The 14718-nt window shown below is 48.8% G+C and overlaps 4 protein-coding genes across 4 annotated transcripts; 2 read left to right on the top strand and 2 right to left on the bottom strand.

The window, feature by feature from the left end:
- Positions 1-159: 159 nt before the first annotated feature.
- ABOM_001048 (asparagine synthetase B family protein) lies at positions 160-2486 on the bottom strand (the record flags this gene model as incomplete). The annotated part of the gene is made up of 6 exons (XM_022528178.1): positions 160-1019; positions 1089-1280; positions 1342-1603; positions 1659-1742; positions 1799-2256; positions 2324-2486. 6 exons carry the CDS (start codon positions 2484-2486, stop codon positions 160-162), a joined length of 2019 nt encoding a protein of 672 aa, XP_022393935.1.
- Positions 2487-4050: 1564 nt separating this feature from the next.
- ABOM_001047 (nonribosomal peptide synthetase) lies at positions 4051-11374 on the top strand (the record flags this gene model as incomplete). Its single annotated transcript, XM_022528177.1, has 3 exons — positions 4051-4298; positions 4351-4525; positions 4583-11374. The coding sequence occupies 3 exons, from the start codon at positions 4051-4053 to the stop codon at positions 11372-11374; spliced, it is 7215 nt and encodes a 2404-aa protein (XP_022393969.1).
- Positions 11375-11975: 601 nt separating this feature from the next.
- Positions 11976-12783, top strand: ABOM_001046 (uncharacterized protein; the record flags this gene model as incomplete). Its single annotated transcript, XM_022528176.1, has 3 exons — positions 11976-12347; positions 12396-12458; positions 12511-12783. The coding sequence occupies 3 exons, from the start codon at positions 11976-11978 to the stop codon at positions 12781-12783; spliced, it is 708 nt and encodes a 235-aa protein (XP_022393968.1).
- A 562-nt stretch (positions 12784-13345) lies between these two features.
- On the bottom strand, positions 13346-14398 carry ABOM_001045 (agmatine deiminase family protein; the record flags this gene model as incomplete). Its single annotated transcript, XM_022528175.1, has 1 exon — positions 13346-14398. The coding sequence occupies one exon, from the start codon at positions 14396-14398 to the stop codon at positions 13346-13348; it is 1053 nt and encodes a 350-aa protein (XP_022393962.1).
- Between the last annotated feature and the right edge of the window lie 320 nt (positions 14399-14718).

The raw sequence follows: 14718 nt of genomic DNA, 5'->3' as shown, positions 1-14718 counted from the left end.
GTTACCCAGTTAACTTTCCTTCCAAGACCTCTCTTACCCTTGAAGTATAGTACAGAGTAGTGTTCATACGAACGACAGGCAAACTCAACCATGAAGTATGTTATCTGTCTAGGTGAAACAACAAACTGTCTATTATGGGGCTGTACATATGTGCTACCCTCAATTCGGCAGGCTCCCAGCTGGCTTGATTCCGAAGCGCTGCCCTAGAATAATAAACTGGGCCACGGTAAGCGCGCGGCGCAACGCCAAAGGTTCCTGCTTGGTAAAAGCGTTTTCCAAGGCTTCTTGCGTAGCAGTCCAATCTACAAAGCCCAGGCTTTCCACATTTTCCTTTGTAACCAGGTGCGTGATCTTTCGGTGCAACGGTCCACCCGGCCAGAACTTTCTTGGACCCATATAGGCTTTCTTGCTCATATTGTACACCTCATCCGTGACATAAGGCCGCACAGCTTCTCGAAGAATATACTTCTCACGGAAGGATTTTTCCCTCGCATTGTACTTCATCTTGAGGCACGGTGGCACATTGTTAACATATTCTGTCAAGTGATGATCAAGGAAGGGGCAACGACTTTCGACTTGATTGACCATGTCAATATTATCGCCGTTATACCGTAGGATGAAATGAGGCAAAAAGGACTTCGTGAATAGGTATTGAGCAGTGTGCAGGGGGTGCCACCGCTTGGCTATATTGTCGCGGACATGCCCATTGACGCCCTCGATGAGACTCGTCTCTGGTATATTATCCCCATAAGAACTCGTCCAATCTGCGAATGGCAGGCTGCCCACTCTTGCGATGGAGCTGGTGACGTGGCTATGGTTAAGCATGCGCCGCGTCGCACTTGGGACCGTCACGCTGTAGTCGCCGAAAATCCCGTACCTGACTTGTTCTTTAGCGGTCTGCAGGGCTTCCTCGCGCTCGGGTTCGGCGATCTGCAGCGCCGGCCATGAATGATCAGGCTCGCTAAGTGCATCGGCCCGGAACGCATCGTAGCCCGCAAAATGCTCATCGGAGCCCTCTCCTGCGCCCATATTAGAGGCGCCACGTTCAACGAACAGAGACATGATTCCGCTTAGCAGCGATCACTCACCAGTAACCACAACCTTGATTCCCTGAGCGTGTACCGCTTCTGCCAGTGCCAACCGGCCCATTCCGTTGAGATCGGGGAGGGGGATTTCACTGTGCCAAACAGCGTCCTCGAAGCGTGATACGAGAGCCTCTTCGTCCATCTTAACAAACTGGATATCGACACCCAGCCAGTCTGCTGTGCGCTGAGCAATTGCTGGGATCTGTCAGTAATCAAGAAATGAATGTGGCTGTGTTTGGTAGTGGGATGAATATACCCGACTCATCTGCGCCGCTATCCTCATCGAACTGAACGGTGAAGCATTTCATGTTCGACGGAACTGAGTTCTGCTCGCTACCTAGCTTTGTCCCCTGTTTCATGAGATCGGCCACCATGCCAGCAACGGACGATGAATCTATTCCGCCACTGAGGTACACAGCTACAGGAACATCCGCTTTCAGTCGGATTCTCACAGCCTCCCGCAGACGCGCCCTCACTCCTTCCACGATTTCCTCTTCCGATCGCATGTCATGGGAAAACTAGGGCGCATTAATCGTCACCGGACACTCCTAGAAAGGAATCGAGGCTTCTTACTTTATCGGGATACTCCAGATCCCAGTATGACTTTTGTTCTTCCTTCTCATTCGGCCGACAGACCAGATAGTGTCCCGGGAGAACCTATAACGTCTTAAAACGAGGCCCATAATTTTGGCTAATACGCGAGGTAAACTCACCCGGTGTACGCCTTTAAAGAACGTGCGCGACTCGACTCTCCAGCTCTGGTCCCGCAATGTTCGAACACACCATTCCGGCTGCAATCCAAAAGCCAGGAAAGACTTGATCTCCGTTGCCACCAACAACTTGCCGTCAGCGACAGTATAGTAGAGTGATTTGATTCCATAACGGTCTCTGGCAGCGATGAGCAATTGGCGGCTCGCGTCCCAGAGCACGAAAGCAAACTCGCCCCTCAAATGAGATAGAAACGAGAGCCCATAATGTTTATACAAGGCAATGACGATTTCGCAGTCACTCGTTCCCGCAAACTCGAATTCGCTGGCCAATTGCGCCCGATAATACTCGTGGTCATACAGCTCCCCATTCACAACGGCATGGATACTGTTGTCTTTATCGTGGAACGGCTGGTTTCCACTGGGGCTGAGGTCGATGATGGACAGTCGGACATGGCCAAGGCCTGTTGAGCAGATGTTGAATATCCATCCATGTAAGACGGGGAAGACGGAACAAGGAGGAGAACCTACCTACTTGGTGATCGTCGCTAAACCAACGCCCGCGAGCATCTGGTCCACGGTGGCCAACCAGATCCAGACTGTGCTCCAACTGCGCCACGACATGCTGGGCTTGGGCGTTGTTGCTTTGCTCCTTTGAGCTAGCGTGGCTCAGATACGCACTGATTCCACACATGGTTATGGATGTTAAGATGAGGGAGAATATAGCATCAAACCGAAAAGGCAAATTGGCCTTTTATCATATACGTCCACCCTAAATTACTAGTAGTTACTACTACTCAGCCTTTGGTCAGATAGATAGTTGGAGAGCCACCTGCCTACCCCTCCATCACATTAGGTAACCAGGTACTGGAGGTCAGGACCGACTTAGGTTAGGCCACTAGATCAAGAATCAGATCTCACTTCACGGCCAGAGGAAGCCTACATTTACTAGTCCATACGGAAACCAACATTACCACGGTAAATTGCACTTGGAAGATCACTTGAATCGGACTGGTATTGACTAGTATTGTCAAAATTGCTATAACGTACCGAATGGTGGTATTACAGGTGGAGACTCCGGATGCTGGGCGGCTCCGGGGGGAAGCGGGAGGGCCCGGTGGGGGCTCGGGGGTCGCCTCGCCCGACTACTACTGAGCGGTCCGTGTTTGGGTCGTAGACTGCTTGTGGTCGAGACACAAAGGGTTACTGCAGCATTGAGAACTTGGATGTACCCGGCATTACATAGAGCCTCAGGGTTACATAGGGCTTGCAAGGGGAAGGGTTTTTCTATGTGGCTAATTGATTGCCGAGGGGGTTTTATTGCAGGGTAGATCCTGAAGAAACGGTTTCATTAATAAGTTCGAGCTGCCTTTGCATGGTTTCATATTTTTTATTGTTTAGAAATGTTTCACTGAGAGACCATGAGACCTTAGATTACCCGGAAGGTACCATGGCCAAGTGTACCAAGGTCTGACACAATTCCTAACTGAATATATTCGATTCTAGACCACGCGGGACGTGGCCCGATGAACCACAAGCCAGCTAGATATCACTATCGTAATTGGTATCAACGTTCTAGGTGGTTTATTCTTGCGTAGTTCTAATTATGTAAAGTATCGCAAGTGCTAAAAGTCTTGTATATCTTCCCGATCCGCTAACGGTAGGTCCATACGGTGGAGCTAAAGCCTGGGTGATCCTAATTTCAAGGTTTCAGCGCCCAAGATCCTTTCAAGACCAATTCAGTTCAAAATTTCATCCAGACCGTCGGGATGTCATGAAATTCATGAAATTTTGAAATTTTGAAATTTTGAAGACATCCGTAGGCAAGACAACAACATCATCTAGTTCGGAGTCTCGCGGGCTTGGCTACATATGGGAGTATACTGTAATGGATTGCGAGTACCCCCGCGCCAGGCGCCCTGGCTATTCCGTGAAGAAACCATCCTCGTCAATCCTATAGTGGATTCCGGTGTATGCATGTCTCAGAACGCAGGATGCACTCCGCATGAAGGGAGGCGATGCAATCAGTTACGCCGCAGAGCACGCCAGTAGTGCATGTAGGGTATTGCCACTCATGCAGAGCTTATGTGGGCAGTTGCAATCAATACAGAGTGCCATATAATAAACGGCCGAGTCGGCTAATAAACAGCCAGGGGCGTCAGGAATCGATGCCGACTGTTTACTCACTTGTGGGGGTTTCGATCAATCTCTCTCGTTAGTGATCAGTCCAGTAATTTCTATCTCAAAAGTCACTCTCCATGGCCGCGCTGTCCACATCGTCGTTGTTTTCCCCGCCCATTGGGACTCAACGAGACTCTCGGTACAGCGAAACGCAAATAGCCACGGCCAATGTTGCATGTAAAGGCCTAAGTAGCAAGTCTCTTGCCCGTTGGTTGCATGAAGAGCAGCGAAGTCACTTGGAACTTCTTCAGGCTGCATGGTCACTTTCGCTTCGGTCTTATACTGGCTCTAACGATCTCTGGTTTAGCTGCCTGGATTCGAAAAGGTATGTAGTTCATAGTAGCTCCTGGAGTCTTGGCTGACAGTTATAATTGAAGAAATTGCTACTCCCATGTTTCGCCGGCGCAGCCTGTGCGAAGCCTCTTCAATATACGCCGTGTTGAGTTACACGAGGAAAATCGCACGACCAGTCAGGGAGCCAACTCGGCTGTCTATGTTAATGAAGGACATGAAGATGATTGTGACAATGTAAGACTTTACGACATCAGAGAGGTATTTGTCTGGACGTAGAAGATCACAAGTCATACAATGCTGACAGCTTCGATGTAGTTTGATCTCGCCGTGTATTTCTCGCCAGGGACAGAGACACAATCCCCTGGCATTGGGATTCACCACAAACCATCTGTCATTTCAACAGATTTGGCTACAATGATTGCAGAAACAGTAGCTAGGGCCATCGACCAAATAGTCCTCCACGTTGACTCTCAGATTGAAGTTCTCGACATATGTAGTGATGCAGACATCAACCGTCTATATCATTGGAATAACATATCAGGTGATGAAATATCCCCCAGGCACTGCATACATCACATAATCTCTCAAAGGTGTGCTGCGCAGCCAGAGTCCATTGCTGTGTCAGCCTGGGATGGGCAGCTTACCTATGCAGAGTTGGATAGCCTGTCATCAGCTCTGGCAATCCGACTTCAACACCTTGGGGTCCACCCAGAAGTCTTCGTTCCCCTCGTATTTGGGAAATCAAAATGGGCAGTCATCGCCCTTTTAGGTGTCTTGAAAGCTGGTGGCGCTTACTTCTTTCTTGATCCCTCCCATCCAATAGAGTATAGCCGCAGCTTGTGCTCATCATTGTGTCCCGAAATTGTGGTATCCTCACAGAGACAGAGCACGCTTGCCAAGTCCTTCGCTGGCAAGGTCATCCCACTTGGAGGGGAATCCTGTGAGCTTCTGGACTCATTCGCTATCGATGAACGACACCCACAATCGACAGCGGAAACAAACACTTCCAACGCCATGTACATAACCTTCACTTCCGGGACTACCGGTACGCCGAAAGGCATAATCACTGAGCATTCGGCCTTTTATTCCATGGCCATGGCCAATGGTAAAGCACTCCGTGTCACAGCTACAACGAGGATGTTACAATTTGCATCGTACACATTCGATGTGAGCAACCGCGATATGCTTATCACACTTATTTTTGGCGGATGCATCTGCATCCCTTCGGAGAGTGATCGCATCAATGACCTCTCTGGGTTTATAAATCGCCAGTCTGTCAGCTTAGCAAGCCTGACGCCGTCTATGGCCAGTACCCTGTCTCCTGCTGCATGTCCGAGCCTTCAAGGCTTGGTCCTTGGAGGAGAGCCTATGACCGATAGCCACATCTCTTCTTGGGCCAACCACGTGCGGCTTTTCAATGCCTATGGGGTTAGCGAGAGTACTGGAATAGCAGCGTTGGCATCAGACATCCAACAAGGCTCTTCCCCAGGCAATGTAGGTTTTGGATGCGGATCAACGTTATGGGTCGTCGCGATTGACCAGCCCGACAAACTGGCACCAATTGGCGCTTTGGGAGAATTGGTTATTGAGGGCCCATCCGTGGCCCGTGGCTATATGGGCGACAAGAAGCGGACTGAGAAGCAGTTCACGTCAAAGCCAGCGTGGAAGAAAAGAATTCATGAACAATTCGGCAAGACTCATTCGGGGAAGCGGGCCTTCCACACAGGCGATTTGGTGAGGTACAATCTTGACGGGTCGCTGCATTTCGTGGGCAGAAAAGATCATCAAGTGAAGGTTAACGGACAGCGACTGGAACTGACGGCAATTGAACATCACATAGCAGCCTGCGCCGAAGTCGCCAACTCCGGCTTTCTTCATACAGCCGTCGTCGCTGCCAAGAGTAAGGCAAACGGCTCCAAGCTTCTCGCCTTTCTGGGCCTTGATACGACTAGAGAGCCAAATAGTCCGTCTCAAATAGTGTCAAAGCAGTTGAAGGACATGGAAGCCCTGAAAGCAGCCCTCAAACGACACCTTTTGCATTGCTTACCGACATATATGGTTCCAGTGGATTTCATCTTTCTGGAACACATGCCACTCACGACATCGGGAAAAGTCAATCGACTCCGTCTACAGGAAACAGCTGCATACGTGTTCTTCGACCATCAGAAGAGGACTCTTGATGCATCCGATTCAAATAACAACCATATCACAGCCACGCCCAAAGAGAAAGTTCTTATCCATTCTTGGGCCAGGATTCTAGGCATTAAAAATGCAAGCATCATGCACCATGACTGCTTCTTTCGGAGCGGAGGGGACTCCATTGCAGCCATCAAAATGGCTGCCAGCCTTCGCCAGGAAGGGTTTATTATATCAGTGTCTGATATCTTTAAGTTTTCGACCTTGTCGGACATGGCGTCAGTGCTAGTCGAAGACAACAAGCCTTTCCCACCAGCAGTGCCTGCCTCTTTTTCATTAATAGACAACTCCCAGACTGTGCTTGATGCGATTTTGGAAGAACTCGGTACAAGTATTGACCAGGTCGAGGATGTATACCCATGCACGCACATGCAGCAAGGGCTAATAGCCTTGACGGCGCAAAAACCTCATGCATATATTGGCAGCTACACCTGGCAGCTGACCGATACGCTGGAGGAGGAGAGATTCAAGGATGCATGGAAGGCGGTTTGGTTCCACAATCCAATCCTTCGTACTAGAGTCGTGCAAACGCCGGATGGTGTCTTTCAGGTTGTCATGAAAACTGATATGCCGTGGAACACTGTCACTGATATTACTGGTTGTGGAGATGAGAAGCAAATCATGAAAGTTGATATTAGCCATGGGCCACTTATCCAGTTTTATTTCAACAAAGAGTCGTTCCGGCTAGATATCCATCATGCTTTGTTTGATGAATGGTCTCTTGACCTGATCCTGAGACAAGCTGAGCGCGCATACACCGGGGAAAGGCTTCATACGCAACCATTCAGTCCGTTCGTTCAACACCTTCTTCACGAACGTGATACTACCATGGAGGACTTTTGGCGTCAGGAATTCTCTTGCCTTCAGGCCGAGCATTTCCCAGCTAGCGCTGCCAGCCCAATCAACGTTGAACATGCGACTGAGAAAGTAGTCCTAGAACATAGCCTGCAACTTGAGATCGGAAATTCTACCAAGTATACGCTCTCGTCCGTCTTACGGCTTGCATGGGCAATTGTCCTGTGGCACCAAACGGGCAGTGAAGACGTGCTTTTTGGAGCCACTGTCAGTGGCCGTAACGTGAACATTGACGGAATCGATCAAATTAGCGGACCAACCTTGGCGACACTGCCTGTGCGCATCAGACTGCCAACGAGCCAACCTGTCCATGAGGGTCTATCGCAGGTTCAAGACCAATTTGCCAACATGATGGTTTATGAACAAACGGGATTGTCGCGTATTCGCCAAGCTGGGAGAGAATCTGCTGAGGCATGTAACTTCCAGAATCTACTTGTCGTGCAACCGTATGAGCAGCAAACCACATCTCTTATGTTCAAAACGTCAGCCAACACAGCATCTTCTTCCGAAAATGCGAAGGCCTTTTCCAGCTATCCACTGGTGTTAATATGCCGTCCAGAAAAGACTGGAATCAGCATGAAAGTAATAATTGATCCTTCTGCTCTAGCACCCGCCTCCGGACATAGTATTCTCAGACAGATGTCGCATGTTATCCAGCAGCTTATGACTTCCGACTCAATACGCATCACAGATGTTAGTCTGGTACCTCCGGAGGATATGTCTATCTTGAGAGAATGGAATCATTTTCTCCCGAAAGCTGTGGACACTTGTATCCACGATCGCATTCGGCAATTATGTATTGCACAACCTGAGGCACTTGCTATTCACTCTAACGATTTAGACCTGACGTATGCGCAGCTTGAGAATTATTCCAATCACTTTGCGCAGCATTTGGTAAGCACAGGGGTCACGCAAGGCGACTTTATACCTCTCTTATTAGAGAGATCACCTTGGGTTCCGGTTATCATGCTAGCAGTTCTGAAGACTGGCGCTGCTTTTGTGCTACTGGACCTTTCCCACCCTATTCAGCGGATGCGAACGATGTGTTCTATGCTTAATGCTAGAATTGTGGTTTCCTTCAAGGAGCACACCCATATGAGTGATAATCTTTCGCTTCCTATCATCAACTTTGACCCAAAGGTTCTTGTACAGAATCTGGGTAAACAAATCATAGGCTCTGCGTCTAAGCCACCGGATGCATTTGTTACACCAGATGCCCCTGCTTGTGTTGTCTTCAGCTCGGGGTCTACCGGGCTGCCTAAAGGCATCGTGCTTCACCATAGTGCCCTCACCACAAGTGCGGCAGTCATGCGTGACCATGGCATGCTTGCCCCTAACAGTCGCGTCTTTCATTTCGCCTCCTTTGCGTTCGACATTAGCATTGGCGAAATCCTCTTCACCCTTGCGGCAGGAGCATGCATCTGTGTTCCCTATGAGGAGGATCGAAGGGGGAACCCCGCAAAAGCAGCAGGCGACCTGCAAGTAACCTGGGCACTTCTAACTCCGTCTGTGATTAATCTGTTCGACCCATTGGATGTCCCCACCTTGGAAGTCTTGGGGTCGGCTGGTGAGCCTCTTACTCCACACATTGTGAACGTGTGGGCTCACAGGGTAAATCTCTTCGGGATGTATGCACCGGCCGAATGCACCGTGATCTCTCATATCGGGCGAATCTTGCCCGACACTCATCACTCCAGTATAGGTCGAAGCCCTGGAGCGGTGTCTTGGGTAGCTGATCCGTCCGACCACAATCGGCTGGTCCCTATCGGCACAGTTGGTGAGTTGATCGTCGAAGGCCCCGTCGTTTCGTCTGGGTATCTCAACGATCCGGAGAAAACAAACAAAGTCTTCATCACCAGCCCACCTTGGCTCACTGACGTCCGTTCCTTCTCCGGAAGGCTGTATAAAACGGGAGATCTCGTCAGGCAGACCTCTGATGGCTCACTTCTGTTTGTCGGAAGGAAAGATGATCAGGTAAAGTTGCACGGGCAGAGACTTGAAGTAGGAGAAGTCGAACATTGCATAATCTCCTCAAGCACAGCCATCAGAACCGCTGCTGTTGAGTGTATCAAGATTCCGGAGCAAAACAACCGAGTCTCGCTGGCTGCATTTATTTGCCCACAAACCGATGGAGATTGGGGACAGTCCTTTGACGCTGGGTCTGGTGGTTTGGAATTGGTTGGGCCACCAAGCGATCAGTTTTACTCGACTATCCAAGCCTTGGAAACATCTCTAAAAGAGCTACTTCCGGCATACATGGTTCCATCCTTCTTTATACCGCTTGCTGATGTTCCCCTCACCCTGTCGGGGAAAGTGAATCGGCGTCTACTCCGGAATGAATCCACAAGCTTGTCACTGAAGATCCTGGAACAATATCAACTGAGAAACAGGACTGCCCCCGCAGAAGAAGTTCCTATCACGGCGCTTGGTCGGGAAATTCAACAAATCATTGGCCAAACACTCAATGTGGATATGCAGTTAATACCCATGAGCAGTAACTTTTTCGGCCTTGGGGGAGATTCAATCTCGGCTATGCAAGTCTCCATGCTTGCAAGACGCAGAGGGATATGCCTGCCCGTGGCGGATATTTTCACGGAACAAATTCTTTCAAGAATAGCTTCGAAGTGCACTAGAGATCATGAAGATACCAACAAGACCTCTAGAAACAAGCCATCTGGACCAGCCATGAATTTATCACATCACCGTGATATTGCCTATGAGAAACTCCTTCGTCGTTTGCCGCAGGAGGTTGCCGATAATATTGAGGAAGCCCTGCCTGCCACTGAATTCCAGGCGATGACGCTCCGTAACTTTTACAGCCGATATCTCTGGATCTCCCTGCCCGGTGAGGTTGATCAAGAGCACCTACTGAATGCATGCAATCAGCTTGTTCAAAAACACTCCATCTTGCGCACTGTCTTTTACACAAAGGATGAGAAGTCTGTTGCACAACTGACCTTGCGCAAAGTTCACGTCAGCTTCATTCATTATGATAACATCGAAAACTTGGACGAACATTGCGCAGACGATTCTCTTGCCATGGGAGTGCCTATAGATGGCGAACCGGGATTTCAGGTACAGCTTGTGACCTTGAGGGACGCAGGGAAGTTTCTAGTTCTGCGATTACCCCATGCACTGTTTGATGGGCTTTCGTTGGATATCATTTGCAGTGATCTCAGTTCTGCATACGGCGGAAATGTACTTCCACCTTGTGCCCAGTTTGCGGACCACGTTCGACATGTCTGGGAGAAAAAGACCCCCGAAACCTACAACATATGGAAAGAAGTACTGGGAGAGGCCCCAATGACCAGCTTGAACAACAAGTTCTTGCAGAGTTGGAATAGACTAGGCAAGAATGAGATCCCACAAATGGGCACAAATTCGGAACAGCCACGAGTGGTGACAGCAATAGCAGAGACTATACCAATCTCGCCTCCACCCAATACCACCATGGCAACATTGGTCAAACTGGCGTGGGCAATCACACTCTCCCGATTATTTACCTCAGCCCAGGAAGAGAATGGATGCAAACAGGGCTTGAACGATGTTGTCTTCGGCCAGGTCGTGCATGGTCGAGGACTTGGAATTTCCCACGAAGACCGCATTGTCGGTCCGTGTCTCAACATCATCCCTGTGCGAGTTCGCTTTCCTCCGCGATCCAATAAATTTGAGCTTCTTGGTCAGGTCCAGCAGCAGCACATTCAAACCATGCCCGTTGAGAATCTTGGACTGGACGAAATCGTCCATAACTGCACATCTTGGGAGGCTGGAACGAAATTCGGCAGCTTTGTGAGGTTCCAAAACTTCACCAACAATGACGACTCGACTTGTTCCTTTGATGGACATACCTGTGAAACAGGTCTCTATAGTCTTCCCAATCGACCATCTGCCACGGCCAATGTGCTTGTTGTCCCTCATGGACCCACGTTGACGATCACCATGACAATATCTAATCAAGTATTGGATAGAGAGTCTGCAGATTATGTAGTAGGGTACTTCAGTGATGTTATCGGAAGCCTGGCAAGTGAAGAGGCAGTCTGCGAATACCTTGTATGATTAATTCGTTCAGCTCCTTGGTTTTCTTTCTTGCCGAAAGGGTTATATAGAAAATGGAGAGCATTGCGAGTGTTGAATTATTTGCGTGCTGTCCATGCATTTATTGGGGGTGTGACAAATCTATAGGTCTCTGCACAACCAGTGGGCTGCCTTTGTTAGTGTCTGGTTAACCAGCTGCCTGTATACCGACGAATGTGTACTTGTAATAGTTGATTCTTCCCTTATGTTTCTTATCTCCTCTGCACGGTTCGTTGCACAATTCAGTAACATCCACTCGGCGCCTTAGGTAGATGTCTCCACCTGTCTAATTTGAATCTTCCGGTGCAATACTTGCCTGTAATTCGTCGATTAGTGGTGGTTGAGGTGGTGGTGGTTGCAGAGAGAAGTCTCGGCTGGCTCGGGTGCAGCCGCCCGCTCGGTTGGAGCCCTAAGGCATTGCCTGCGCGGGGAGCTGCTAGCTCACTATTTGTTAATTTAATGCTGTTAGTCCCACGGCATTTTTGCTGGGGCTTGCTCACTATTTTCCTTAAATTCGCTGCCCATCTCTTCCTCTTCACCCAGATCTTCTAGCACTCTAGACTGTTCAGTTTTCCTTAGCATCATGACTCGCACCCACCTCCGTGTCGCCATTCTCCAGAACTATCCACTCTCAGCAGAAGGTGGTGAACTTATGCTTGAGAGTATCTCAAAGCTGGTCCGCAACTCGAAACCCAACGTCGCAATCAATGTCTACGCACCGATTCAGGGCGATCCATTCCCTGATCTAGATACTTCTGATTTAATCATTCTCACTGGCGGCCCGTTTAATCTATTAGAAGATGAAAAACCATCCTGGGTAACCGGAACCCTGGATTTCATCAAAGCCGCCACCACAGATCGGGCGACGCCGAAGCTTCTCGGTATCTGCTGGGGTCAGCAAGCAATTGCGTTAGCCTTGGGGGGTTCGATGGGAGAATTGAAGAGCGGGCCTTGTGTAGGCGCTCCTTTTACACATATCGAATAACTAAAGCTAATGTCTTAGATTGGCGTGGAGACTATTCCGTTGACCGCTGGCGGTGCACGATTCTTCAATGCTAAATCACTGGTCTGTTGCCAATCCCCAAAATCAGGAGTGTGGAGCTAACTCACTTCGGCAGGACATACATAAACACCATAAACTTGCTGTCGTCGATATAGGGCCTCGTCTTTCTTGCTTGGCGCCCAACAATGAAATCCTCTTGTCGAAGGATAACCAAGTCCTCACTTTCCAGGGCCATCCCGAGCTGGATGCTACCCTTTCCCAACTACTTATGGATCCAGATGGCCCGTCCGTTTCTGAACTGAAAACGGACATTAAGCCTATTGATGCCCCCCATGACGGCGATGTGATTTTTGCGACAGTCATGAAATGGGCGTCGGGGGATATATAGTCCACACCAAAAGCTTCCGTGGCGTCCGCGACTGTGTTTTTTTAACCTATTTTTTATTTCTTCAATGAATAGCTCCCTGAATGTCCCTAGAGATAATAAATCCGAATAGAATAAAGAAAATCAAACTAAATCTCTAGAATAGAGATTTTACATATACTTTGTATTATACAGAGATTATTTAGTCTAAATTAAAGATATACTATAAATTTCTATCTTAACTATTCAATATATTGTCGAGAAAAGAGTACTCTAAAATAATATAAATTCAGTATATCAATTAAACAGATCTAAAATACTGAATAAATATAATAAGTATAGGATTCTAGCTATTCTCAGTACAACTAGTACTTCAAAGTGTTCCATGTCTAATAAACATATTATTTTCTAAATCCTGAAGCCGAGGTCGGGTATGGACTGTAGATACATTATCTGGCATGTTCAAAGGTAATAAAGGAGAATATTGACTCCATCACACATGCTGAGAGGTCAATATTTCCATATTCTCAATGATCCCTTTCGAATATATGGGTGAATAAATCGGTAGCTTAGTGCCTCAAACTCCCTATGGCTTTGCTGCAGGGATCTGTTGCGTCATACAGTGTATTCCCCCTCCATTGATCGCGATCTCATTAAGATAGACTTGGACAATCTCTCGTTCTGGGAAGAGACTCTGGAGTATCTCCTTCGCCTTGGTATCTGTCTTGCGGCTCCCAAATCGTGGAGCGATGACCCCACCATTGACAAGCAAGTAGTTGACATAGCCCAGTACCATTTCTGTTTCAGAGGAATCGATATCATTGGCATCCGCCTCAGGCAACTCGGTGATTTCGAATGCTCGCCCTTTGGCATCAACAGCCTTAGACAAAATACGCTTGGTATCATGATAAACCGCCGTCCATACTTGATCATCCGGACTAGGACGGCTCAGCACAACTTTTCCAGGCGCAGTGAAGCGAGCTAGGGCATCGATATGAGCATCAGTCACATCCTCATTTTTCACACCAGGTACCCAAATCACTTTGTCGACACCCAAAACCCGATGAAGCTCCTCCTCGGCCGCCTCGCGCGTCATGCCTGGGTTCCGATTTGGGTTGAGAACTGAGCTTTCCGTCGCCAACAGGGTTCCTTCGCCATCAATTTCCAGGGAACCCCCTTCGATAACGATCGAGGTTTCTACGCGGGGGATGCGGGTATCGCTGAGGAAGTATCCGGCCAAGTGAGCATTGCTGGCTGACGGGTACCGTTCTCCCCAACCATTGAAGTTGAAATCAGCCCCGTAGAGAGTTGAGTTTGTCTCCTGGCCAAACACGAACGTCGGCGCCACATCACGCATCCAGGGCTCTAAGTCGTTTGCTCCTATGGCCTTAATATCAATGTCATACTTTCCACGCCCGTCCAATCTGCGCCTCGCGTCAGAGACTTGCTCGCAACTGACCAGCAGAGTCACCGGCTCAAAGTCGGAGACGGCCTTCGCGATGGCGGACAGCTCGGCCTTCATGCGCTCCAGGCTGTCGGCCTCCTGGTAATTGGGATTGTTGTTCCCCGGCCAGGCCATTATCGTTCTCTCATGGGTCAGCCCTTCGTCGGGCATGAAGAACTCGCTATCCGCGGCCATGGTGGCAGTAACTCCACAGAAAAGCTGCAAAAGCAAAGCAAGCATTGTTGGTAACGTAGAATTGAAATTTGATTGGCTTGGGGAAGACAAATTGCAAAGAAGAAAGTATTGAATCGGGCAATTGGAATCTCATGAGATGCTGCTGAGAACACTCACCTTGCCGGGGCTGGGGGCGGCCTTTTATGCCCAAGTTTTATTATTATAATAATATATTCACATGTTCAGCAGGCTGATCACAATTCTCTTCGAACGGCTTGAGTATCCAGTTGGAAAAATTATAATATATTTGAACGGGAGAGCAGACGAGTAGCAATAATTAT

This window comes from Aspergillus bombycis (assembly GCF_001792695.1).
Source record: "Aspergillus bombycis strain NRRL26010 chromosome Unknown contig00004, whole genome shotgun sequence".
NCBI classification, from domain to species: Eukaryota; Fungi; Ascomycota; class Eurotiomycetes; order Eurotiales; family Aspergillaceae; genus Aspergillus; species Aspergillus bombycis.
This window is presented reverse-complemented; position numbering and strand designations above follow the sequence as displayed.